The 27,275-nt window shown below is 52.9% G+C and overlaps 1 protein-coding gene across 1 annotated transcript; it reads right to left on the minus strand.

Moving 5' to 3' along the window:
• Positions 1–627: 627 nt before the first annotated feature.
• Positions 628–26,398, minus strand: GOLGB1 (golgin B1). The gene is made up of 18 exons (XM_064141721.1): positions 26,252–26,398; positions 24,772–24,924; positions 22,227–22,385; positions 21,818–21,940; positions 20,907–21,020; positions 20,171–20,582; positions 19,588–19,661; positions 16,475–18,050; positions 12,577–15,907; positions 9,441–11,385; positions 8,149–8,327; positions 6,972–7,137; positions 6,285–6,416; positions 5,955–6,113; positions 5,731–5,828; positions 4,907–5,041; positions 3,752–3,857; positions 628–2,428 (listed from the first exon to the last, which is right to left on the minus strand). The coding sequence occupies exons 1-18, from the start codon at positions 26,372–26,374 to the stop codon at positions 2,294–2,296; spliced, it is 9,120 nt and encodes a 3,039-aa protein (XP_063997791.1). The 5' UTR covers positions 26,375–26,398; the 3' UTR covers positions 628–2,293.
• Between the last annotated feature and the right edge of the window lie 877 nt (positions 26,399–27,275).

Consider the following 27,275-nt stretch of genomic DNA (forward strand, 5'->3'; position numbering starts at 1 on the left):
GTTCTGCACTTTGGCCACAACAACCCCAAGCAGCACTACAGGCTGGGGCCAGAGTGGCTGAGAGCAGCCAGGCAGAGAGGGACCTGGGGGTACTGGTAGAGAGGAGCTGCAGAGGAGGCAGCAGTGCCCAGGTGGGCAGCAGAGCCAATGGCATCCTGGGCTGGAGCAGGAGCAGTGTGGGCAGCAGGACAAGGGAGGTTCTTCTGCCTCTGTGCTCAGCACTGCCCAGGCCACCCCTGGAGTGCTGTGTCCAGTTCTGGGCTCCTCAATTCAAGAGAGATGTTGCAGTACTGGAAGGTGTCCACAGGAGGGCGACAAAGCTGTGAGGGGCCTGGAGCAGAGCCCTGTGAGGAGAGGCTGAGGGAGCTGGGGGGGTGCAGCCTGCAGCAGAGGAGGTGGTGGAGTCACTGTCCCTGGAGGTGTTGAAGCCAAGCCTGGCTGGGTCACTTAGTGCCATGGTCTGGTTGACTGGCTAGGGCTGGGTGCTAGGTTGGACTGGCTGAGCTTGGAGGTCTCTTCCAGGCTGGCTGATTCTGCGATCTATGATAGTCCTGGAGAAGGTCTGCCACATGAGCACGATGCCCTCCAGAGAGCTGTGACCTGGACATGACCACACAAGAGCCAGGCCATGTGAAAAATAATCTTTATTCTATACACAGAGGAGCACAGGGCTCCAGGAAGCTAGAGGCAAAGGATTTGGTCACCAAATTGGGACGTGGTTGAGGAAGCCCACAGAGATCATCAAGGGTGGTGCCAACCATGGAGATGTAGTGCCAAGCTTCTGGACCTGCCAGAGATCTGGTGATTTGAGCTGCCATGATGGAATCCATCCAGACATCCCCCAAGTAGGTTTCATCGACTGGCCAGGAAATCTTGGCTTACCAGCAAGTGCCAAAAGAACTCCCTCTCTTTCCCATGGGAAAAATGGGACTGCCAGTATTCCAGCAAGAGGTCTCTCAGAGGGAGCTCGACAGGAACCATTTTCTGTGCATTCAGCAGTGGAAGGACAGCCTAAATTCCAGCACACAAGCAGCAGCTCCTCAGAAACACAGCTTTCCATGTACCCTATAGGATCAAGTCCATTTGCTTTAGATTCAGACAAGTCCAATGCCCAGCAGCAGCTTTCTGCAACAGGCCCTTCCCGAAGCACACATGCCAGGAGGTTTCACAGCTCCAGGCCCAGGTTACTTCTGGAGCTTCTGCTCTTCTGCTCTGCTCAGACCTCACCTGCACTGCTGTGTCCAGCTCTGCAGCTCTCAGCACATGAAGGACGTGGACCTGATGGAGCAGGGCCAGAGGAGGGCCTCAGGGATGCTCAGGAGGCTGGAGCAGCTCTGCTGTGAGGCCAGGCTGAGGGAGCTGGGGGTGTTCAGCCTGGAGAAGTGGAGGCTGCAGGCAGAGCCAAGAGCAGCCTGCCAGGACCTGAAGGGGGCTGCAAGAAGGCTGCAGAGGGACTGTTTGCAAAGGCCTGCAGTGACAGGACGAGGCAATGGTTTGAAATGAGAGCAGAGCAGATTGAGATTGGATGTGAGGAAGAAGTTCTTTAGCATGAGGCTGCTGGAACACTGCAACAGGCTGCCCAGGGAGGGAGCTGAGGCCACATCCCTGGAGATGTTCAAGGTGAGGCTCGACAGGGCTATAAGGAACCTGTTCCAGTGGAGGATGTCCCTGCTGATTGCAGGGGGTTGCACTGGATGAGCTTTGGAGGTCCCTTCCAACCCAGACCGTTCTATGATTTGGGCCCACACACTGCATTCTGGAAGCCTTCAGCCCAGCCTCTCCAGGTGTTCAGTGGAGAGGAATGCTGGAGGCTGGCTGCTTTCATTTCACCTCTCATGGTGAGGTGCACAGAGGCTAGAACCAGCATTATTACTAACCTAGAGGTTAAAAGTTTGCTTCTTTTCCAACAGCTAAATTGCCACCCGTTACAGGCTTGGCTGGGCAGAAGTGTCTGCTTCTCAGCGGAATGCCCAGCAGGTCCAGACTCCCCAGGTTTGGCCTTTCTTCACACAGGAGATGCCAGCTGAGCAGGAAACTCTCCTTGGAAATTCAAGCTGTGTGGCTCCCAGTGTGTGTGCAGCTTCCTTAGGATACAGATTTCAAACAGCACTGAACCAGCGAGCAAAAAGCAGCCCTTGGCTGCTGCAGGCTTGGGCAGCCACAGCAAACACCTTGGGTGTCAGCTGCTGGCGGAAGCTCAGCTGGGAAAAGAAGGCAGCTGGGTGAAGTGGGAAAAGCAGGACCTGACTACACAGAGAGCTGAGCCCTGGGGAAGAAAGGCTGCTCCTCCTCCTCAGAGATGGCCTGTAAAGCACAGGAAGAGAAGAACATGGAGAGCAAGTAGATAGATGGCCACTAGCAGAGGCAAGTGGGTCCTGGAATGGAAGAGGGAGCGGAGCAGGCGTCGTAGGCCAAGGATATTCCTGCTCTGGAAGAGGAAAAGAGAGACCAGTCAGTACCAGGAAGGGACATGCCTCCAAGTGCCTGCACCCAGAACTCTCAGACTGGCTGTGAGGAGGAAGTTCTTCAGCATGAGAATGGTGAGAGGCTGGAATGGGTTGCCCAGGGAGCTGGTTAAGGCCCCGTGCCTGGAGGTGTTTAAGGCCAGGCTGGATGAGGCTCTGGCCAAGCTGTTCTAGGGTAGCGTGTCCCTGCCCATGGCAGGGGGTTGGAACTGGCTGCTCCTTGTGGTGCCTTCCAACCCTGACTGATTCTATGCTTCTCTGCAGGCAACGAGGACAAACTGAAGGCAGTGAGCATCAGCCTTCTCAGCCCCTTCCTCTGGCTGATCCAGTCCTCAATGAAGTATTCTTTCTCCTGCTCCCTGCAGGTTGCTCATGAAGCAGCTCCCTCCAATTCTGTCTGAGAAAGGTCACCAGAATGTAGAAGGTGTCCTTCTAGCACCCAAGCCCTAGGAATTTCCAGACCCTCTGAGTGTGCTGTGAACAAATGGATCAGTGGTTCTTTGCCTCTGCAGCCTCAGGATGTAGGAATCCTGATTCCCTCCCTGGCCTAGAGGAAAACTGTTCTTTATTTCTTGTGTTCCTTCACCCCTGAAGCTGACAGGACTTCTGAAGCTGTTGAACAAGCTGCTGTAGAGTGACCTTGCCCTACAAGGGCTCTTCCAGAAGTCCCCAGACAATGCAGCTTGTCTGTTGGAGTAACAAACCCCAGGCATGAGCACAGAGCAGCATCCAGTTATGGCCCTTGTCCCAGTTCTGAGGTTCTGCTCTTGAGAGCATCACCTGCAACTCTCCAAGAGACCATAGGGCAAACTCCTCAAGCACAGCTTCATCCTTTAGCCCTGAGCTGAGTCCCAGGCAGTCCTGCACCAGCTTTGGCTTTCAGTCTAACTGACCCAGGTCTGAACGAGGAGCAAGGAGAAACTGAGGCATTGCAGGCTGCAGGTATCACAGGCTCAGCACTCAACACAGCCTTTGCCTACTTGCTCACCACTGAGGCCTTGAATATTGCTCAGGAAACCTGGACCCACATTTCAGGAACAGCCAATGCTGGCCTCCACTTCAGTGACCTCTCACATTTAGTCTGCTCCCGCAGGCTGCAGCAGAGCCACAGTCAGAGCAGTGAGTGGCTTTTGGTGTGGAAAACAAGGTAAGAGCAGGAACCTACAGAACACCAGGCAGGTTGAAATATGCTTCCAGAAGGACATTTAGCTGCCAGAGGCTTACAGTTTTCAGCTCACACTTCCCTGCATCAGCAAGGACTCTCAGCTCTGGATGTAAACTCTTACCCTGCTGAAGTTATGGTCTGTGGAATCAATCAGCAAGGAATGCTCATGGCCTGGAGTCATATCAATGCTAGTTCTTGAAGATGATGTCCACTCACTTGACTGCAACCTGCCACAAGGAAACATGAAAAATCAACTTCATCCTCTCATGATGCCCCCAAAGCAACATTGTATGAAAAGGAGCTCTTTGTTTAAAGTAGAGGCTTGCATAACCCCATGGACCAGCAGAGGTTGGGAGCTGATCTGTTGAAGAGCAGCTCCAGGGGAAGGGACCTGGGAGATCTGGTGGACAGCAGGATGGCCAAGAGCCAGCAATGTGCCCTTGAGGCCAAGGCGGCATTTTGGGGTGGATTAGAAGTGCTGTGGCTAGTAGGGCAAAAGAGGTTCTCCTCTCCCTCTACTCTGCCCTGCTGGGGCTGCATCTGGAATATGGTGTCCAGTTCTGGGCCCCTCAGGTCAAGAACCTCAGGGAACTGCTTGAGAGAGTCCAGCACAGAGTCACAGAGCTGCTGCAGGCAGTGGAACATCTGCTGTGAGGACAGGCTGAAGGAGCTGGGGCTTGGAGCAGAGGAGCCTGAGGGCTGCCCTCATGCACGTTGCTAAAGCTGTGCAGGCAGTGTTGGGAGGACAGAGCCAGGCTCTGCTCAGGGGTGGCCAATGGCAGGACAAGGGGCAGTGGGGTCAAGCTGGAGCAGAGGAGGTGCCAGGGGAACAGAAGGAGAATCCTCCTCCCTGTGAGGGTGGCAGAGCCCTGGCACAGACTGCCCAGAGAGGCTGTGGAGTCTCCTTCTCTGGAGCTGTTCCAAAGCCACCTGCATGTGTTCCTGTGTGACCTGCTCTGCGTGACCCTGCTCTGGCAGGGGGTTGGACTGGGTGATTTTCCAGTCCCTTCCAAACCCTGACATTCAGTGACTCTGTTTTCAGAAGGCACCTGGACGTGGGTCCTGGTAAGTGGCTCCAAGTAGCCCTGAGCAGGAGTGCTGGGGCTTGAGGTCACTCCCAGCTTGCCCCACGCTGTGATCCCTGACAGCCATGGTGTGGTGCTTTCTGTGGCCCCAGTGAGATTCAGCAGAAGGATGTAGTGAAGTGCAGATGAACACAGAGCTAGGACCAGCACCCTTTTCTGGTGACCCTGCCTGTTTAGTCAAGCTCCCTCACCTCCTGATCTGCTCCTGTGCTGCAGAGAGAGCCTCCTCCACTGCAAGGCGCCGCTCCCGTTCCTCCTCCAGCTGCTCCTCCAAATACCTCATGTCTTGCTTTGTGCTGCTGTGTAAGTGTTCTGTTTCAGACAGCCTGCCAGAGAACAAGCAAGGGTGTGCCAAAAAAGGGGCTGAGTCATTTCTACTGATGTGAACAGACTCCAATCCCCTTCCCCTTCACACGGGAGACTTTTATTACAGGAAGGACATGGGCCTGAGGAGGGCTATGAAGATGACCAGAGGGATGGAGCTGGGGGTGTTCAGCCTGGAGCAGAGAAGGCTCCAGGCAGAGCCAAGAGCAGCCTGCCAGGACCTGAAGAGGGCTGTAAGAAGGCTGCAGAGGGACTGTTTGCAAAGGCCTGCAGGGACAGGACGAGGCAATGGCTTGGAATGAGAGCAGAGCAGATTGAGACTGGATGTGAGGAAGAAGTTCTTTAGCATGAGGCTGCTGGAACACTGCAACAGGCTACCCAGGGAAGGAACTGAGGCCACATCCCTGGAGATGTTCAAGGTAAGGCTGGAGAAGGCTGTGAGCAACCTGCTCCAGTGAAGGATGTCCCTGCTGAGTGCGGGGGGGGGTTGGACTGGCTGAGCTTTGGAGGTCCCTTCCAAGCCAAACCATTCTAAGACTCTATGATTCAAGCACATAAAAGGGTTCCTCTGCTCCCACAAGGCCTTATGTGAAAAGAGGTTTTCCCACACTGACAGAGTATCAGAAATGGATTTGTCACTAACACCCAGCAGAACTACAATCCTCAGTCCCTCTTTTCAGCTTGCTTTTACCTCAGCTGCAGCTCCTGCAGCTCTGGTGTGTAACTGCCTCTCTGAGGCTCATTCTTTTCTTGGGGTGCTCCTGGGGCTGCATCCGTTGCAAACAGCTCCTGTGAGAAAGCATCAACGGGTGGCAGTCAGCACTGAGTGAGCAGGGCATAAAGCAGCTGCACTGCCGCAGGCAGGGACCCATCTGCAATGAACTCTTCCCTCCCTTGCACCAAGATCAGCCTTACCATGCCCTTGTCAGCAGACTGAAGCTCCTGGAGTTGCTTCTCCAGCTCCAAGCAGCGGTTCAGAACCTCGTTGTAGTGCTGGTGGCTCTCAGAGATGTTCCTACTGCTCCCACGCAGCTGGAGGGAGAGGGCATTCTTCTCTTCAAAGACCTGAGAGAGCTGAATCACAGGCACAGAAGGTCAGGGGCTGGAAGGGACCTCCAAAGCTCACCCAGTTCAAGCCCCCTGCTGGAGCAGGATCTCCTAGACCGGATCACACAGGCACACATCCAGGCAGGCCTCGAATATTTCCAGAGGCTCTGGAATCAGGTGTTAAGATCTAACTCTTACCTTACTGTTTAACTGCTGGATTCTGAGCTCTTTTTGGTGCAGTTCTTTCAGGCTATCACTCAGCTGGGCCTGGAGATGTTTTGTCTCTGCTTCTGAGCTTGAAAAGTCCCCCCTGAGAACTTCTGAGGGAACCTGCCAGGAAAAGAACAACAAAATGATATCCTGCACATGTGGCTGCACACTCTCACATTAGTCCTCTCTGTTCAGTATGGACAAAGGTCAAAGCCCAACATTGTTCCTAGCCCTGGAACTTGATCTCCTCGTGCAAAACAACAACAGCAGAGAGATCCTAAAAGCCATCTGAAAGTCCAACCAATCAGGAGAGATTCACTGACCTTGCACATGCCATGGGTCCTCCCCAAAAGTTGTCTACAACACAGAAGGAAAAAACTCCAAAGTGTATGAATGAGAAGATGAGAAACAAATCCCCACAGCAACAGAGCAGAGCAGATTGAGACTGGATGTGAGGAACGAGTTCTTTAGCATGAGGGTGTTGGGCAACCTTTTGCAGTGTTCCAGGGAGGTGGTTGAGACTCCATCTCTGGAGAAGGCTGTGAGCAACCTGCTCCAGTGGAGGATGTCCCTGCTGACTGCAGGGGGGTTGGACAGGATGACCTTTGGAGGTCCCTTCCACCCCAAACCATTCTATCACTCTATGAAGTTAGAAATCTGTGTTTTTCCACCCACCTTGGTCTGGTACTGCTCCTCTACCACCTGGGACTTGCTGAGAGGCAGCCTCATTTCTTGGGTGATCCTCTGTAAATGGCTCAGCTGTTTGTCCTTTTCAGCTATGACCACCAGGTACTGCTCCTTCATGCTGCTGTTCTGCTTCTCCCAGGTAGTCTTCTCTTGTCTGCCCAGAATGACACAAAGAAAATGACCAGGAAGTTACCAGTATCAATTATGATACTGGGGACAGGCTGAGAGGGTTGGGGCTGTTCAACCTGGAGAGAAGAAGCCTCCAGGGAGCCCTTAGAGCAGCCTGCCAGTACCTGAAGGGAGCTACAAGAAAGCTGGGAAGAGACTTCTGACAAGGGCTTGGAGTGATAGGACAAGAGGGAATGGACTGAAGCTTGAGGAGGGCAGACTGAGACTGGAGATTAGGAAGAAATTCTGTCCAGTGAGGGTGGGGAGACATTGGAACAGGCTGTCCAGGGACATTGTGGGTGTCCCCTTCCTGGAAGTGCTTAAGGCCAGGTTAGACGAGGCCTTGAGCAACCTGAGCTAGTGGGAGGTGTCCCTGCCTGTGGCAGGAGGGTTGGAGCTGGCTGACTTGGAGGTCCCTTCCCACCTAAGCCATCCTATGAATCTGTGAATCCAGGAATCATATCACTGCTTATTATTACCCCATGCCAGAAGTTTCATAGCCAAACCAACTGCCTTAAGTACAGCAACCTTCAAAGCAAGTTTGAACTGAGAGCAGAGCAGATTGAGATTGGATGTGAGGAACAAGTTCTTTAGCAGGAGGCTGCTGGAACACTGCAACAGGTTGCCCAGGGAGGTAGCTGAGGCCACATCCCTGGAGATCTGCAAGATGAGACTGGAGAAGGCTGTGAGCAACCTGCTCCAGTGGAGGAGGTCCCTGCTGAATGCAGGAGGTTGGGACTGAATGAGCTTTGGAGGTCCCTCCCTGCCAACCCAAACCACTCTCTGATTCCAAGCATTAGGCTGTAGCCCTTCCCCCTAGGCCCGAGGGGAAAACTGCCCAAGGGAGAACTGTGTCCACTGCCGAGAAGGACAAAGTGATTTGGTGACAGCTGAGGGACAAGGCTGACCTCCTGCTGGCTTTGCCTCCTGCCCTCAAGAAGGACAGAAGGGACACATTTGCGCCTGTGAGGCGGTGCGAAGCCAGGCCTGCTCTCACCTGAGCTTCTGGAGCTCCTGCTGGTGCAAAAGGCTTTCTTGCTTCAGCTGCTGCTGGAGATGGTGCTGCTTATCTGCCTCCTGCTGATACTCCTGCAGCTGTGCTTTCAATCGAGCGTTTTCAGCTGATTCCACCCCCACAAGGATGTACTGCTGCTGCAGGTTCTTCAGCTCCCTCACCTGGAGAAGGGAAACAGCAGAGGGTGGGACAAGCGAGCAAGCAGGGAGGTTTGTCACTTGGAGGTGTTTCAGAGCATTTCTCACTGTGGGATCTGAAGCAAGAAAGGGAAGGAGCTACAAAGTGTCACTGGTGATTACAGCAGCCTGCAAAACACTGCTCAGTAGATACTAAGCCTTAGGGAATTCTGTCTCAGAATGGTCTGGGTTGGAAGGGACCTCCAAAAGTCATCTAATCCAACCCCTCTGCAGAGGCATCCTCACCTGGACCAGGCTGTCCAGAGCCCTGTAATGCATTTTGAGACATTCCCTGAAGATTTAATGCAGATGAAAGAGAAAACCACTCCAAAGTCCATTAATTCCCTTCTTCAGGGAACACAGAGCAAGACCGAAGGTGCTGGGTAACCCCTGCTGAGTAAGGCAGTGCCCTGAGGAGCTCAAGCCTTTGCCAAGCTACTCAGACTGACACTGTAGAGGTTGTCACTGCACATCTCACAATGACAGAGTGCTAGGGGATGGAAGGCACCTGGGAAGATCATCCACAGTCTGGCCCCCTGCCAGAACAGGTCACACAGGCACACATCCAGGTGGCTTTGGAATGGCTCCAGAGAAGGAGACTCCACAACCTCTCTGGGCAGCCTGCCACTCACAGGGAAGAGGATTCTCCTTCTGCTCCCGTGGCACCTCCTCTGCTCCAGGTTGCCCCCACTGCCCCTTGTCCTGCCATTGGCCACCCCTGAGCAGAGCCTGGCTCTGTCCTCCCAACACTGCCTGCACAGCTTTAAGCAATGTGCATGAGGGCAGCCCTCAGGCTCCTCTGCTCCAAGCCCCAGCTCCTTCAGCCTGTCCTCACAGCAGATGTTCCACTGCCTGCAGCAGCTCTGTGGCTCTGTGCTGGACCCTTTCAAGAAGGTCTCTGAGGTCCTTCTTGACCTGAAGGGCACACTGCTGGCTCATCTTCAGCTACTCTCTACCAGCAACCCGCAGGTCACTCTCTGCCTGGCTGCTCTCAGCCACTCTGTCCCCAGCCTGTAGTGCTGCTTGGGCTCATTGTGGCCAAAGTGCAGAACCCTGCCCTTGGCCTTGTCAGGGCAGGAAGAGAGGAGGAGGACTCACCACTCTGTCCCTGTCATTCTGCAAGGAGGAGAGGGCGTTCTTCAGGCTCTGCACTTCCAAAGGAGTGCTGGAGGGGCTCCCTTCTGCTTGCTGTTGTTGTTTCACCTCTTCAACCTTCAGTTGATCCAGGAGACGCTCTCGCTCGTTCTGCAGGCTTGCCATAGCCTTGGAGAAGGATTTGACTTGGTTGGAAGAACCTTCCAGCTCCGCAGACAAACGGAGAAGTTCCTCATCTTTGGTCTTCAGCTTCTGATTAAGCTGCTCCACCTGGGCCCAGAGACCTCTTTCCTCAGTGGCTTTCTGCAGCTGTGTGAGCTCAGACCTGGCTGCATCCCGGTCCCTGGCAGCGGCGCGCTGCTCCTCTCGCAGCTGGGCCAGCTGCTGCTGCAGGTCCTGCACCAGGCTCTTTTGCTCCTCCAAGTGCCCAGAGGATTTCTGTTTCAAGAGGCGAAGCTCCTCGTGGGCCTGGTCCCGGCTGTCCTGAAGGGAGCTCATGGACTTCCCGAAGGACTGAATCTGAGCCCGCAGCTCTTTGTTGTCATCGGTGACCGCGAGGAGCTTCTGCTCCATCTCCACCAGGTCCCGCGCCAGCTCCGCCACCCTCTCCTCCGCTGTTTCTGTTTCGTTCCTCATTATCCCCGCGTCGTGGTGCAGGTGCTTCAGTTCCTTCTGCAGCCTGTCCTCGGCCTCGCCCACCCTCCTGGCTGCGTCCCTCTGAACGCAGACCAACTCCTCCTCCAGTGCTGCTACCCTCTGGCGCGAGAGGCAAAGCTGACGGCTCAGCTCTTCTGCCTCTCCTTCTCGGGTCCTCAGCTGCGCTTGGTACTCCGCAACAGCACTGCCCTCCCGTAACGCTGCCATCTCACTCTGCACCCGAGACAGAGAGGACTTCAGGCTTTCAATCTCTTGAGACATGCCAGCTTTATCCTCTTCCAAGGCTCTCCTGGAATCCCTGAGGTCATCCTGAGCATGCTGGGATTCTTTCAGTTGTGTTTCTATGGCTGCCTTCTCCTTTTCCAGAGCCTGGATCCTCTGAAGCTGTGTTTTGAGGAGCTGCTTCTGCTGGGAATCCTTTATGGAGATCACCTGGTTGAGGTCTTCTCGGTATCTCACCAGCTCTGCACTCAGCTTGGCATTCTCCGAGTTAAGGTCGTCCATCTGGCTGTGGAAACTTCTGATCTCCTCCTTCAGCTTGTTGTTTTCAGCAGCAGCCTCCTGAATGATCTGGTCTTTCTCCAGGATGATGCCCAGGTGCCGTTCCTCCAGCTGCCTGTAGTCCCTCAGCACTCGGTCTCGGTCGTCTTGCAAAGACGACATGGACTTGGTGAAGGACTCCAGCTGGGCCTTCTGCTGCTTGCTTTCTTCCCTGCTCACCTTCATCTTTTCAGTCAGATGATCCAGTTTCTCAAGGAATTTGTTCTTCTCATTTTCCAGACTTTTTTTATCCTCTTCCTTCTTGCTCAAGCTAAGCTCCAACTCTCTCATCTCTTCAGAGTGCTGCTGCTGCAGCTCGGACAGAGCAGCCAGCACGGCTTCTTCCTTGGCAGACAGCAAACCCATGATCTTCTGATCCTTGGCACTGGTTTCTTCATGCAGCTTATTGGTTAGGTCCTTAGAAGCTTGCAGATCTGCCTCAAGCTGTTCACAGCTCAATTTAAAGTTCTGGATGCTGGCCTCTTGTTGCTTGACCACAGCTCCCAGCTCTTCTCTGACCATCTCGCACTGGGCAAAGGAGTTCTGTAAGCTGGCAAGCTGATCTCTCAGGCTGCTGATTTCTGACTCCAGCTTCTGCTGCTCATTCTGGGACTTGCTGTACTGTTTCTGAGCCCCTTCCAGCTGAGTCAAAAGCTCCTTTCTTTCCTGCTGCAGCATTTCACATGCCTTCTGGTGATGATCAATCTCCTTCCTGGATTCAGCCTCCCTCTCTTCCTTGTTATGTTCCAGCCTGAGGATGCAGAAGCATCAGAGAATGTCAGGGCCTGGAAAGGACCTCCAAAGCTCACCCAGTCCAACCCCCCTGCCAGAGCAGCATCACCCCCACCAGATCACACAGGAACACATCCAGGCAGGTTTTGGATATCTCCAGAGAGGGAGAGTCCACAACCCCCCTGGGCAGCCTGGTCCAGGGCTCTGTCACCCTCACAGGGAGAAAATTCCTCCTCATGTTTACATGAAACTTCCTATGCCTCAGCTTCCACCCAGTGCCCCTTGTGCTGTCCCTGGCATCACCCAGCAGAGCCTGGCTGCAGCCTCCTGCCACTCACCCTGCACATATTGATAATCATTGATGAGGTCTTCCCTTGGAATCACAGAAGCAGCCAGGTTGGAAGAGACCTCCAAGCTCACCTAGTCCAACCTAGCACCCAGCCCTAGCCAGTCACCTGGACCACGGCACTAATTAGGCTCCTCTTCTTTGTAAACACTGCTGAGGTCACCTCTCAGTCTCCTCCTCTCTCAGCAGCACAGCCCCAGCTCCCTCAGGCTCTCCTTGTAACAGAGATGTTCCATTCCCTTCATCATCTTTGTGGCTCTGCACTGGACACTCTCAAGCAGTTCTATGCCCCTCTTGCACTGGAGGGTCCAGAACTGGACACAGTACTCCAGATGAGGCCTCACTAAGGCAGAGGAGAGGGGCAGGAGAACCTCTCTCGACCTACTGACCACAGCCCTGCTAATCCACCCCAGAATGGCACTGCCCCTCTTGACTATGAGTGAGAGGAAGTCAGAGCTCAAAGAAACACCTCCAGCATCCAGACTCACAGGAACAGTTTTTTGTGCTTATAGAGAAGCCACCAAAAGGAGCTTTAATTGAAGGAAGCAAGCTGGAAACATCCAGATGACTGCTTTCCCCTCAGCTCCATCTCAGGGCACCTTTTAAAGGAACAGTGCTGGGGGAAGAGTTTCTAAATGCTGCCCCATCTTTATGACAAGACAGAATAAAGGAGGAGGAGGTCAAACATAGAATGTTACCATCTCCCTTTCTCCTTCCTGTCATCCATATCACATTTAGGGATATTTACACACTCCGAATGCTTTATTTCTGGGAAAAGGGAAGTGGACTCCTGCCTCCCCTCTGGCTGCTGCCTGCTCAAACACAACAACAGGAATCCCAGCTGGCAGCATTCACCTTCTTTACCTGGATATATGAGCCTGAAGTTCCTCCACTTGCAGGGTCACCTGCTTCAGCTGGTCCTTCAGCACAGCACAGGTTTCCTCTTTGAGGTGTATTTCCTCCTCCTTCTTTTGAATGGTTTCAGTGAATTTCCTCTCCCATGTTTTGGACTCGTCTATCACTCTGTCCCTGTCATCCTGAAGGGATGACATGCTTCTGGTGAAGGCTGCAAGCTGGGCTAGTGTTTCGTTTAGGCTGCCCTCCAGCTGCTTGGCTTCTTGCTCCTTTGTCTTCAAGGAGGCTTGAAGATTAGCAACAGTTCTTTCCAGGAGCTCCTTCTCCCTCTGCAGGGCTGCCAGCTTCTCTTCCATGTTCTGAATTTCCTTGGAGTGCTTGTCTTTTTCTTGCTCTAGTCTTCTCTCCAAGTCCTCATCTCTTTTCTTCATCTGAATTTTGCTCTTCTCTTTGCTTGCCTGCAGCTCTTCTTTCACTTTGACACTCTCTGCTAGCACCCTTGCTGCCTCACTCTGGGTGTCATCCAACACGACTCTGCAGTCAGCAAGCTCCGCTTGGGCTTTCTTGGTGTCTTCAACTGCTTTAGCTAAAGCCTCCTTGGCTGTTTCTACCTCTTTCTGAGACTCACTCTGCAGAAATTCCAGAGCTTTAACAGTTCTTTCCAAGCTACTGTTCTTTTCCTGGCATTCAATACAGTCCTTCTGCAGCTGTTTAATCTCCTGCTGCTTCTGTTTCAGCAGCTCCTGGAGCTCCTTCACGTGCACGCTGCTCTCCCCCCTCCAGCTGCACTTCAGCTTTTCTACCAACTCCTTTTGCCTTTCTGAACCTGCTTTGCTGCTCTCCTTTGCCATCTGGCACTTCTCCTCCTGCAGCTCGTGCACCATCCTCTGCAGGCTCTGAAGCTCACCCTTCAGGTGCTCATTTTGGAGCTGGAAGTCCGTTGCATCTTGCTGGTAGTTTCCAATACTCCCATTGAGTTCTGCCAGCTGATTCATCAGCCTTTCTTCCAGGTCATCCTTCTCAGCCTCCAGCCTGTCCTTCAGTTCTGTCACCCTGAGCAGATCAGCTTGGGTGCTTTGGACTGTTTGTTCCATTCGTGCTACTGTGTCCTGAAGAGCACTCAACTCATGGACTTTCTCTTCCACTTGGCTCTCCAAAGCCCTTTTCTCACCTGCTAAAGTCTCAACACACCTGTGGATGTCCTCCAGCTCTTGCTCCGAAGCCCTCCTGTTGTCTTCCAGCTCTGTGATTCGCTCTGTGAGCTTAGCTATCTGCTCTATGTAGGTACCAAGGTCTTCACGAGGGCTACCACCTTCCCAAGCTTTTTGTTTCAGCTCTGCAGTAGGAGCCCCTGGCCTACAGCATAGATCTGTTTGATCCCCAGCACTCTCCACTGCTGGTGGTGTGGCAGCTGCCCAGTTTCTCTCTTCCCCTGTTGTTCTCTGAGCAGCATATTTGTCCACCAGATCTCTGCTTTCTTTCAGCTTGGATTCTGTGACCTGCAGGAGACACTTTAAATCTGTGATCTCTTGATTCAGAGACTCCTTTTCAGCCATCACTGTCTCGAGCTGAATAGAAAGAGACTGGCAATCCCTCCTGGAGCCTTCCAGATCATCTTTCAGGCTGGTATTTGCCACAGGACCTCCAGCCCTGTGCAGGTCTCCCTCCTTAAGCTGAATCTCTGCTCTGAGCTTCTCATTCTCCTCTTCTAGCTCCAGGATTTTTTGCTGCTTCGATTTTGCAAATTTCCTCATTTTCTCCTTCATTCCATCAATTTCCTCCTCAGCTTCCCGGAGCTGCTTGTTTGCCTCCTCTTTTTCTGCTTCAGCACTCTTCAGCCTGAGGAAGACCTCCTGCTTCTCCTGCCTGGCAGCCTCCAGGAGGCGCTGGATGCGCTCGGCCTCGCCGCTCACGTTCTCGTAGGACTGCAGCAGGGTTTCGTACTCCCTCTGCAGCTCCCTGCACTTCTCCTGCCACTCAGAGCTCTCCGTGGCTTGCAAGCACTGCAAGGACTCTATCTCCTTCTCCAGCTTCTCCTTCTCCAGAACTACTCCATCTAGAGTGAGCCTCAGGTTGTGACAGCAGCCATCCAGATCCTGCTTTTCTCTCAGGGCCTTGTCCAGCTCTGCAGCAAGCTTCTCTTGCTGCTGGGTGAGCCCTGCTACCTTTGCTGTTAAGGCAGCTCCTTCTCTAACCTGCTCCCCTAGCTGGCTTTCCACGTCGGCCAGCCTGACACCAAGACCTTCAATGGTAGTTTTAGCCTGAGCCAGCTCCTCCTTCAGAGATTTGCTCTCCTTCAGGGCCTCTTTTCTAGAGATAAGTGCAGCTTGCAGCTTCCTCTGCAGCTGATTCTTCTGTTTGGCTGCTTCTGCACCATCATCTTGCTTCCCCTGAACTTCAAGCAGCTCTGCCTGCAGCTGTTTGCTTTGCTCCTCGTGCACCCGGGCTTGAGTTTCCAATTGACTGCAGAGTCTCTGGACTGAATCCTCCCTTTCCAGCAGCTGTGCCTGCACCTTATTTAGAGTTTCACTTTTCTCCTTTAGCTGCAAGTTAAGAACTTCCATTTCTTGATCCTTTTTGTGCAGCAGCGTTTTCAGGTCTTCCAGAACATCCTCCCTCAACACTCTGGTCTGCCTCTCCTCCAGTTCTGCCTGAAGACTTGCCACCTTGGCTTCAGCTTGGTCAGAGGTCCTCCTCAGCCCTTCTATCTCCTCAAACAGCTGTGCTACGTGCTCTTGCAAGTGAAGGACTAGTTCTGACTTAGAAGCAAGCTCACTTTGCACCTGGCTGATGTGACATTCCAGCTCTTCTTTCTCCATCTCCACCTTTTCAAGTGTTTTCTTTAGCTCCTCCCCAGAAACACCTGCAGCTTGCACAACCTGGTTATTTGCTCTCTTTTCTGCTTCCATGCATGAGGACTCCAACCCATCCTGCTCCCCCAGAATGCTCTCTGCTGATCCCTTCTGTTCTTGGAGCTGCCTGAGCTGAGCTTGGATGCCCTCCTTCTCCTTGCTTTGCTTATCAAACTCTTCTTGCAGGATGTTGTAATCATCTTTCTGCTGTTTCAGCTGCTCTCTGTGGTGCCTGTCTTTTTCTTGAGCCTTTTTGATAGTGTCTTTCCGAGACACCAGAGCTTCCTGGAGTTTCTTTTGAAGCTGTTCCTTCTCTTGTTCAAGAGCTGAAATCCTCTCTTTCAGAGCAGACTTGTGCTGGTCTTCTGCTGAACCACTGTTTTCCTTTGCTTCAGAATCTCCTGGGCTTTTATTGGTCTCAGTGGCTTTGTCAGCAAGGGTCTGACTCTCCATGCCTTCACCTTGACTCGAAGCAGTGGCTGCCTCACCTTGACTCGAAGCAGTGCCTGCCTCACCTTGACTCGAAGCAGTGCCTGCCTCACCTTGACTCGAAGCAGTGCCTGCCTCACCTTGACTCGAAGCAGTGCCTGCCTCACCTTGACTCGAAGCAGTGCCTGCCTCACCTTGACTCGAAGCAGTGCCTGCCTCACCTTGACTCGAAGCAGTGCCTGCCTCACCTTGACTCGAAGCAGTGCCTGCCTCACCTTGACTCGAAGCAGTGCCTGCCTCACCTTGACTCGAAGCAGTGCCTGCCTCACCTTGACTCGAAGCAGTGCCTGCCTCACCTTGACTCGAAGCAGTGCCTGCCTCACCTTGACTCGAAGCAGTGCCTGCCTCACCTTGACTCGAAGCAGTGCCTGCCTCACCTTGACTCGAAGCAGTGCCTGCCTCACCTTGACTCGAAGCAGTGCCTGCCTCACCTTGACTCGAAGCAGTGCCTGCCTCACCTTGACTCGAAGCAGTGCCTGCCTCACCTTGACTCGAAGCAGTGCCTGCCTCACCTTGACTCGAAGCAGTGCCTGCCTCACCTTGACTCGAAGCAGTGCCTGCCTCACCTTGCAAGCTTTGCCTCATTTCCTCAATCACTGCCTGCAGCTGTGCTTCAGTAGCTTCTTTACCCAGCAGCTCCTTCTGGATCCTCTGCAACTCAGACTCCTTTTGGGAGAGCAGCTGGAGGAGCTGCTCCTCACTGGACTGGCATTCCAGACCCACTTCTCTGCTCAGCTCACCTGGCACATTTTCATGCCCTTCTGCTTCCTGAGCCACTGAGTCTTCTGCTTCCTGTTTTCTCTTCAGCTGTCCTAATTCACCCTCCAACCTGCTCACCTTCTTCAGGAGTTCCTTCCTGTTCACAAGGGCTGCCTGCAGCTTCCTCTTTACTTGCTCATTCTCCTTCTGAAGGCATTCAAGTTTATTTAGCAATTCCTCACTTTGACAGGCTGCCTCCACCTCAGGCTGCTGTTCAGGATCTTTTGCTTCTAGGTGTTGGTTTCTCTCCTCCTGAGCTTTCAATAGCAGGCTGGTTTGCTCTTTAAGACTCTTCAGCTCATTTCCTAGAGAAAACTTCTCTTCATTCAGCAGGACCATTTTCTCAGACATGCTGACACTGATCTCTGTCATCTGTTGGTCCTTCTCCAGCAAGGCTTGCTGCAGGCTCTCTATAGTCCTGGTGTGTTCAGCCACGAGCTGATCTAAGCTTGCTGCTCTGTGGCTCTTGGAGGTTAAACTATGTGACAGCTCTTCCATTGCAGCTGTATTCTTGCTCAACAGCTGTTGTAGGTTGAGCACTTCACATTCCTTCTTCTCAATTTGGCTTTGCAGATCTTTCAGTTGCACATCCTGGTCAGAAAGCTGAAACTGAGCTTCATCCAAGTCTTTTTGCAGAGCTTCAATTTTTACCTCCTTGGACTTAAATTCATTTTTAAGGCTCTGGATTTGTTCTCTCAAGAGACTGCTTTGGCTGTCTGACAGTCTCTGCTTTTCTGACAAGGCAAGATCCTCCTCAAGCTGCTTGACTTGCTCTTTCAGCTCTGTGATGCTAGGGAGGTCCTTCACCTGAGACAGCAGCTGATCCCTTTCCTCAGTCAAAACACAAGAGGTTCTGTCACAAGCCTCTATTTTCCTCCTGTACTCCTCAGCCAGCTGGTTCAGCCTCTGGATTTCTGCACCTTTCTCTCCTAGGTGTTTCTCATAGGCTTCCTCTGATTCCTGCAGAACTCTCTGCAGCTCTGTGATTTGCTTTTGTAAGCTAAGCACTTCTTCAGACTGAAAGATGGTGAGCCCCGGATCTCTTGCAGACACATCTTGCACTGCCTCCACCTGCCCTCTGCAGGGCTCAGCGCTGCTGCTCAGCTCATTTGGCAAAGCTGCAGCCTTTTGCTCCTCCCTCTCCAGAAGCCATGCCTGAGAACGAACTTCCAGCTGGTTAGGTGCTTCTCCTGCTTGGCTGCCTGCAGAAGTTTGGCTGTTTGGGCCCTTGAGCTGGCTCTTGAGGAAAGTTATCTCTTCCTGGGCTTCTTTCAGCTCCAGCAGCAGCACTGACAGCTCTTTCTGCTTCTCTGCAGCAAGGTATTCTAGAATTCCAGGAGGACAGCTTTCCTCAGTGAACTGCTCACTTCCATCTGTTCCTGCCTACAAGCAAAGAACAAGAGGTCAAACTTCCTTTGAATCCTGTGACAGGGAAGCCCTAACATTCTGTACTTTTAAGAATGCCCTTGCCCAAGCCAGGTCCTGCAGTACACAGTGGCCTCACTAACACTGGGAGGACTCCTCAGGGCATTTTGGTTTCTGAAGTTGCAGCATGAAAGACTCTGGCTTTAGCATTAGGCCATAAATTGAGCTTCCTATTCCCTGATTCCCCATTCTCTTGTTTCCAAGATTGGATGATTCTGAAGTGTTTCAGTTCTCCTGTGATTCTTACAAGCTCTCCAAGTGTATTTATCCAGCCAGAGTTTTCTTCTACTCAGTCACTTTGCTTTGCTCTGCTCTGGTGAGAACTCATTTGGAGTCCTACATCCAGTTCTGGAGGCCTCAGCACAGGATGGACATGGACCTGATACAGAGGGTCCAGAGGAGGGCCATGAGCAGGGGCCTGGAGCAGCTCTGCTGTGAGCACAGGCTGAGGGAGCTGGGGGTGTTCAGCCTGGGAAAGAGAAGGCTCCAGGCAGAGCCAAGAGCAGCCTGCCAGGACCTGAGGGGAGCTGCAAGAAGGCTGCAGAGGGACTGTTGCCCAGGGAGGAAGCTGAGGCTCCACCCCTGGAGATGTCCAAGGTGAGGCTGGAGAAGGCTGTGAGCAACCTGCTGCAGTGGAGGACATCGCTGCTGACTGCAGGGGAGCGTGGACTGGCTGAGCTTTGGCAGTCCCTTCCAAGCCAACCCATTCTATGATTCTGTGAGTCCCTAGCATCACCTTTTGCACTAACAGTTCACAGTAAGACAGACACTGCCAGCTCTCTGTGCTGGAGGCCAGTGTAGGCCACAAAACACAGCACCAACTCCCTTCCCCTGCTGGCTGGTGGGGACAGAGGGAGCAGTGTGTGTGGGAAGAGCCCAGACCTTGCTCTAAACTAACACCAAGCCTATGACAAGTTCTCAGAAGAGGCACAGAGGCACTGAGCTCCATCACCCTGCTGGCTGAGGGTAAAGCAAAGCAGCAGGCATCTAACCCTGCATTCACCCACAGCCTGACTCTGCCTGCAGCTGCACACAGTGGAAGAGGACAAGGACACAGCCGGCTCGCTCCTCCCTCAAGAGAACTCAGCTTCCTCCAGTCAAGCTGACAGATTCTCACTGGGGCAGTAGAAATGGAGAGGGTTAGCTTGAAATGCATCCTCTAGGGACAGCTTAGCCTTCAGATAGCACTTCCTGAGCTTTGTCTGAGCCTAGTCTGTGGTTCTGCTAAGGAGCTAACTCAGAAGAGGTGCAGAAAATAGCATGATCATGGGTTGGGTGGATGAAGGACACAGGAATTCCACCCTGCCAGCAGAGAGAGTCTGCTAAGAGGCCAACAAAAGCAGTATTTGGAAGCTATTTTTGTCTCCCATCATTAATCCAGTCAATAATAACCTGCCAAAGAGGATTGCTCAAAAAGGCCTTAACAGCTTAGTTATTTTAAGGCCAGTCCTTGACCCAGTTTAGTTTTAGCTGGTTTCAGCTGCTTAATCATTACCTGCTTTGCATGCTCTGTGACCACCACAGCTTCCTGACGAGGCTCCTGGAACATGGGTTCCAAGCGGGGAACTTCTGAAAGGTGCAAACACAAAGAGTTGCTTAGAGAAGGGTACCAGGCCTCATGCTCAGAGAGTCATACAACAGTTTAGGTTGGAAGGGACCTGCTCCAGTGCAGGATGTCCCTGCTGACTGCAGAGAGGTTGGACTGGATGAGCTTTGGAGGTCCCTTCCCACCAGATCATTCTATGACTTTAAGTTCATAGGAAAAAAATATCTCCAAATGATTAAAATCAATTAAACCTCCCACATCTGGCTCAAGAAATCCACACATGACAGGATGGGACAGTACCCAAGGGAAGCACCACACATGCTGCCCTGCTCTCATGCTCCTTCTCTTGCAGCTGGCCTGGGGCACTGCCAAAGACAAAGGTGGGACCGCACTGGAGACCTCCAGTGCAACACAGCACCACCACCCCTATGCTCCTGTGCAGTTGCAGTTGTGCCAGCAAACCTTCTTGGCAGCTCTTGGAAAACCAAATCCCAACAGAAGGCTGCTCCAGGCAGCTGCTGTGCTTGCTCACCCTGTGGCTTCTGTTCTGCAGGGCTGTGCTGGGCAGACAAGGCCAGCAGCCTGCCAACCTCCTCCCTCAGCCGATCGTTCTCAGCTGCAAGAGCAGCACGGCCACGTTGCAGCTCCTGCTCAGCCACCTGAAGACAACTGATCTGCAGGTTCTTCTCTTCCACCTCCTGCCTTTGCTCCTCCTCCAGGGCTTTATACTTCACCTCCAACTCGGTTTGTGCTCTTCTTGCCTCTTGCAGCTGTTCCAAGACGCCCTGCACCTCCTCCTGCAAGCGATGGGAGGACAGCTTGGTCTCAGCCAGTTCCAGCTCCATCTTCTCTCTGAGAGCCTGAAATTCTCGTCTCTCTGCATCTAGCACATCCCTCAGGGAGCTTAGATCCACTTCCATCTTCTGGCACTGCTCTAGAAGAGTCTGCAAAAGGATATGGAAGTGAATTCAAAAGGGTCTGGAAGTGAATTCAACTCTGAACTAGGTCCTGGTGATACAAATCACAGAATCAACCAGGTTGGAAGAGACCTCCAAGCTCCTCTAGCCCGACCTAGCACCCAGCCCTGGCCAGTCAACCAGACCATGGCACTAAGTGCCTCAGCCAGGCTTTTACCTGGTAACTTCTGGACTGCTGACAAAGGCCCAGCACGTGCAAATCAGAGAGCGTGAGGGGCTGGAAGGGATCTCTACAGATCACTGAATCCACCCCCCTGGCCAAAGCAGGATCACAGAGCATGCAAAAGTTACCTTGTTCTGTTGTTCAGCTGTGTGCAACTCCTGCTGCAGCAACTCCACCACTTGAGTTCGTCCCAGCAGAGCTGCCTCCTGCTCCTCCAGCTTCCTCTGAAGTGTGCGCAGGTTCTGAGGCAGAGACAGACAGGCAGGTCCTAGAGCAGCGTCTGAGAGGTGGGCCCAGGAAGGCTACAGCTCCTGCTCTCATCCCCACAGACAGCTTTGACAACTCAGGTACTTTAATGCCCTGATGGGGCTGAGGCTCCATCCTGGGAGATAACCAAGGTGAGGCTCGACAGGGCTCTGGCCAACCTGCTCTAGTGGACGACGTCCTGCTGACTGCAGGGGGATTGGACTGAGCTTTGGAGGTTGCCTTTCAATCCAAACCATTCTGACTGTTGCTAACACTCATCAGAATCACAGAATGGGTTAGGTCAGAAGTGACCTCAAAGCTCATCCAGCTCCATCCCCCCACCATAGGCAGGGACACCTCCCACTAGAGCAGGTCGCTCAAGGCCTCATCCAACCTGGACTTGAACACCTCCAGGCAGGGAGCAGCCACAGCCTCCCTGGGCAACCTGTGCCAGTGTCTCACCACCCTCACTGCAAACAACTTCCTCCTAACATCCAGTCTAAACCTCCCCTTTGCCAATTCAAACCCATTACCCCTTGTCTTGTCATTACAAGACCTTGTCAATAGTCCCTCCCCAGCCTTCCCGCAGGTCCCCTTCAGATACTGGAAGGCCATTACAAGGTCTCCTTGAAGCCTTTGCTTCTCCAGGCTGAAAAGCCCCAACTCTTGTAGCCTGTCCTCACAGCAGAGACACTCCAGCCCTCTGATCGAACTTCTCTCCCAGGCTGTCATCAGAGCGGTAGAAGTTCATTTCCTTTCACCTCCCACAACGAGTTTATGGTATCAAATGTACCTGCTGCATCTCCACCTCCAGTTCTGACTGGGCTGCTATCTTGAGCAGCAAAGCTTGGTGCTGGTGAGCCTGCTCTGCCAGGAGAGCTTCCTTCTCCTGAATCACTTCCTGCAGGCAGTTCAGCTGAAAACAGAAGCCACAAAAGAATGAGCCCAAGGTTGTGAGCCTGACAGACACGCAGGCTTGTCAGAAAACTTGGGGGTTCTTCACTGTGTGGGATGCAACCCAAAGGCAGGCACCGAAGAACCCAAATCCTGCCTCTCTGAGAAGGCTGAAGAGCACTTTGTGATTGCAAACGACTTAGGGAATGCTTAGAGAAAGAACCAAGGGGCAAGGAAATGGATGGCTCTAGGTGATTTGGAAAGGAACAAAACCACACAGACTGGTGAACAGAAAAGGTTTTCTCTACCTGTGTTGCTGACTTCATTTCAGCATCTTCCAGATTCCTCCTGGCTAGAATCAATTGTTCCTTCAAATCCTGAACAGTCTCTCCTTGCTCCTTGAGCTGCTTTTTTAGTGCTTCAGCTTCCTCCCCATGTCCTTCACATTCAGCTTGGTTGTTCTGACACTGCAAGGGGAAAGAAGTGGGAAGAAAAGAAAGAGAAGAAAATAAACTGATTAGTATTACTGATTAAGTTGTTGGACAGAGCCCAGAGGAGGCCACAAAGATGATCCAGGGGCTGGAGCAGCTCTGCTGTGAGGACAGGCTGAGGGAGCAGGAGTTGCTCAGCCTGGAGAAGGCTCCAGGGGGACCTTAGAGCTGCCTGCCAGTACCTGAAGGGATCCTGCAGAGGGAATTTTCCTGAGGGTGTCTGGAGACAAGCCGAGGGGGAATGGTTTGAAGCTGAGGGAGAGCAGGGCTAGACTGGATCTTAGAAAGAAGTTCTTCAGCAGGAGGGTGGTGAGACTCTAGAATAGGCTGCCCAGGGAGGCTGTGGATGCCTTCTTCCTGGGGATACTGAAGTCCAGGTTGGATAAGGCCTTGACCAGCTGAGTCTAGAAGAGAGATGTCCCTGCCCATGGTGGGGAGGTTGGAGCAGATGATTTCTAAGGCTCCTTCCAACCTAAGCCATTCCAGGATTCTGGATTCCTAACCAGCTGCTTTTTTGTATGTGTCACCAGCCTTCTGGGCTGCAAGCTCACACTGCTGGCTCCTGTCCAGCTTCTTACCCACCAGCCCCCTCAAGCCCTTTTCTGCAGGGCTGCTCTCCATCTCATCCCCAGTCTGTGTTAATATCTGGCATTGCCCCAACCTGGCCAACATTTCACATCAGACATGCTTAGGCTTTGCCTCCACTACACCTGCTCTCTGATTTTTGTCTCCCAAAGCCTATCCTGCACGGCAGACAGTTCCCTAACACCACAGCTCTGCAGCTCTTTAACACTGAGTCAGGTGTTAGGTGCAGCAAACCAGCACATGCACTGAGCAGCAGGACAAACACCCTTCAGTCATCATCCCAGCACACACAGCTGCTTCAAGCAGTTAGTGCTGAGGCTTTGTGAGTGATTACAGACAAGATGTCCCTCTTTCCTTTTCCCTTGCATCAAAGGTGACCAATGACCTCTGGAACCTGCAGAGATTTTAGGTCCTTCAACCCCATCCTCAGAAATTCCCGAAGAATTCAAGACCTCAGTGAGTACAATAAGAAGAAAAAAGAAAACCAAGCTGCTGTTTCTCAGAAGATGTTTCACTTACTGAGGTTTTTGGAAGAAGAGAGGCCAGATGAGGTGAGGAAAGCTTTAACTGTGCTTAAGCTTAGAACAGGGAAAAGGAAGAAGTGAAGGAAGCTTTAAAAAGCCAAGGGCTGTACATAATTTGTAAGGCTGGGACAAAGCAGCTGCTAAGAGGATGGGGGAAAAATGGGTGGATTAGTTTGCTTACTTGGGATTAGTCTTCAGGATTGATATTTGCAGCGGGATTTGGAAAAGCTTCTGATCAAGTCCTTGCAGGCTGGCCAATAGGTGAAGAACCATCACCAAGGACAGCAGCACAGCCACAAAGCTCCCAGAGCCCAACACTTCAAACACCATGACCTCAGCATGGAAAGAGTGCTGCATCTGAACACAGGTGCTCTTCAACCACTGGGAAACATTAAGAGGAGCCTCACTTGTTCTCAGTCCAGGCTGGGGGAGGAGGAGACTGAGAGCAGCCCTGCAGAAAAGGGCTTAATGCTGCTGGTAGAGAAGCTGGACGGGAGCCAGCAGTGGGTACCTGCAGCCCAAAAGGCCAATGGCAGCCTGGGCTGCAGCAAAAGCAGCGTGGCCAGAGATGGAGAGGGGGGATCCTGCCCCTCTGCTCTGCTCAGACCTCACCTGCACTGCTGTGTCCAGCTCTGCAGCCCTCAGCACACAAAGGACATGGACCTGATGGAGCAGGGCCAGAGGAGGCCATGAAAATGATGATCAGGGGCTGAAGCAGCATTGCTGTGAGGCCAGGCTGAGAGAACTGGGGGTGTTCAGCCTGGAGAAGAGACCCAAGAGCAGCCTGCCAGGACCTGAAGGGGGCTGCAAGAAGGCTGCAGAGGGACTGTTTGCAAAGGCCTGCAGTGACAGGACGAGGGCAATGGTTTGAAATGAGAGCAGAGCAGATTGAGATTGGATGTGAGGAAGAAGTTCTTTAGCATGAGGCTGCTGGAACACTGCAACAGGCTGTCCAGGGAGGGAGCTGAGGCTCCATCCCTGGAGATGTTCAAGGTGAGGCTGGAGAAGGCTGTGAGCAGCTTGCTCCACTGGAGGACATCCTTGCTGACTGCAGGGGGTTGGACTGGCTGAGCTTTGGAGGACCCTTCCCACCCAACCCATTCTATGATCTAAGCTGATGTTTCTATTCTCCTGAAAATAAGGCACCCACCCTGTTAAAAACTCAGGAGGTGATGGTACCAGTTAGGTATCTAAGCACAGCCCCCCTGGTGCCCCCACCGTGGAGAGGCTCTAAGCAGCTGTGTCCTACCAACCTTGGGACACACTTGCTCTCCTGATGAGGCCTGCGTGGGCAGTGCAGATCCCTTCTCTGTCAGCTCCTCGATGCGCTTGTTCAGAGAGGCCAACTTGGCCTTGGCCTGAAGTTTGAGCTTCAGCAGCTTAGCATCTGCAGCCTCTTTCTCCTCCTGGAACAGAAGGACAGAAACTGTCTGCACTTCATCTCCCAGGGCTATCGCCCTGAGAGCACCACCTGGACAGGGGACATCAGTCTGCTGTTCTCTGTCCCAGCCTGGCTCTCCAGTTGAACACACCCAGAGCTGTTCTGCAACACTACAAACAGCCAAAGAGAGATCTTCTGCTCTAGGAATCCTTCCTCAGAGGACAGACCACCCAAGGGAACTTCTCCTAGCAGTCAGTACAAAGGTACCTGACATCCTCCACTATATGCAGGCTGTCTCCAGCATCCTCCAGCAACTCCACTTGCTCTCAAGTCATGCCAAGATGTGGCTCTGCTGATGTGCCACCAAACCACAGGGCTTCTGGCTGACCACAGCACAGTCTGCTCTGTCCCAAACACTGTCAAGTGGGGAAAGAAAAAGCCCCACCCAAGAGACAGCAGCATGGGTCAGAGCCACCATGAGTCTGCATGGGCCTTAGGGAGCTCGGAGACAAAACGCTGCATAACCTGGATGTGGCTTTAGTTACCCAGAAGGGACCAGCCCTAAGCACAGCCAACAGAAACTATCCTGACCCCATCTCGTGGATCCTGTGTCCCACACCCCTCAGAGATCCCCATCCCACACCCCTTCTGGATCCCAATCATTCCCTGCAATGGATACATTCAGCAGTGCAGCTGTGGATCCTGTATCCCACACCCCTTCTGGATCCCAATCATTCCCTGCAATGGATACATTCAGCAGTGCAGCTGTGGATCCTGTATCCCACACCCCTTCTGGATCCCAATCATTCCCTGCAATGGATACATTCAGCAGTGCAGCTGTGGATCCTGTATCCCACACCCCTTCTGGATCCCAATCATTCCCTGCAATGGATACATTCAGCAGTGCAGCTGTGGATCCTGTATCCCACACCCCTTCTGGATCCCAATCATTCCCTGCAATGGATACATTCAGCAGTGCAGCTGTGGATCCTGTATCCCACACCCCTTCTGGATCCCAATCATTCCCTGCAATGGATACATTCAGCAGTGCAGCTGTTGATCCTGTATCCCACACCCCTCCTGGATCCCAATCATTCCCTGCAATGGATACATTCAGCAGTGCAGCTGTTGATCCTGTATCCCACACCCCTCCTGGATCCAAATCATTTCCTGCAATGGATACATTCAGCAGTGCAGCTGTGGATCTCCCACACCCCCCTGGTGGGTGCAAATCATCGCCTGCAATGGCTCCTTTTAGCAGCACAGGTGCCTCAGCTGCTCCAGAGAAACCAGAGTGGCCTGCAGACAAACCTGAAGCAGGATTTGAGCCTTGCCACTGACAGAAGCAGTACCTTGAGAGCAGCTTCTTTCTGCTGGAGCAGAGCATCCTTCTCCCTGACCAAATCCTTCAGCTGCACAACGAGTTTCTCTGTCTGGGCAAGGCGCTCCAATAGCTCTTCTGGTGCCTCCTCCATGCTTTCAGCTTCTGGCTTTAAGGGTTGCACCTGAAACAGTGAAGCAAAACACTCTAAGGGTTGCACCTGAAACAGTGAAGCAAAACACTCTAAGGGTTGCACCTGAAACAGTGAAGCAAAACACTCAGGAGATAAACACAAAACCCCCATCAAAACCCCTGAACAGACTGCAGCACAGCAGCCCAATGACACATTTAGTTCCAGTCCTACTGCTGCACTTTGTTCCTTGCCAGCATTTCTGAACACGATGCAGCAGTGTGCCCAGGTGGGCAGCAAAGCCAATGGCATCCTGGGCTGGCACAGGAACACTGTGGCCAGCAGGATAAGGGAGGTTATTCTGCCCCTGTACTCAGCACTGCTCAGGCCACACCTGGAGTGCTGTGTCCAGTTCTGGGCTCCTCAATTCAAGAGAGATGTTGAGGTGCTGGAAGGTGTCCAGAGAAGGGCAGCAAGGCTGGGAAAGGGCCTGGAGCAGAGCCCTGTGAGGAGAGGCTGAGGGAGCTGGGGGTGTGCAGCCTGCAGCAGAGGAGGCTCAGGGCAGAGCTCATTGCTGTCTACAACTACCTGAAGGGAGGCTGTAGCCAGGTGGGGTTGGGCTCTGCTGCCAGACAACCAGCAACAGAACAAGGGGACACAGTTGTGCCAGAGAATGTCTAGGCTGGATGTTAGGAGGAAGTTGTTGTCAGAGAGAGTGATTGGCATTGGAATGGGCTGCCCAGGGAGGTGGTGGAGTCGTTGTCCTGGAGGAGCTGAAGCAAAGCCTGGCTGAGGCACTTAGTGCCATGGTCTGGTTGATTGGCCAGGGCTGGGTGCTAGGTTGGACTGGATGAGCTTGGAGGTCTCTTCCAGCCTTGGTTGAGTCTATGATTCATGCAGCCCAAAGAGGTACAAACAATCAGGT

Source organism: Pogoniulus pusillus, chromosome 4 (genome assembly GCF_015220805.1).
Source record: "Pogoniulus pusillus isolate bPogPus1 chromosome 4, bPogPus1.pri, whole genome shotgun sequence".
NCBI classification, from domain to species: domain Eukaryota; kingdom Metazoa; phylum Chordata; class Aves; order Piciformes; family Lybiidae; genus Pogoniulus; species Pogoniulus pusillus.

Coding starts and splice junctions, on each gene's coding strand:
- GOLGB1 (XM_064141721.1), bottom strand. CDS start 26,374: ATGGAGGAGGCACCAGAAGAGCTATTGGAGCGCCTTGCCCAGACAGAG. Junction 24,925..26,251: donor AGAAAGAAGCTGCTCTCAAG/GTACTGCTTCTG, acceptor CTTCTGTTCCAG/GAGGAGAAAGAGGCTGCAGA. Junction 5,042..5,730: donor CTGCAGGAGCTGCAGCTGAG/GTAAAAGCAAGC, acceptor GTTCTCTGGCAG/GCTGTCTGAAACAGAACACT.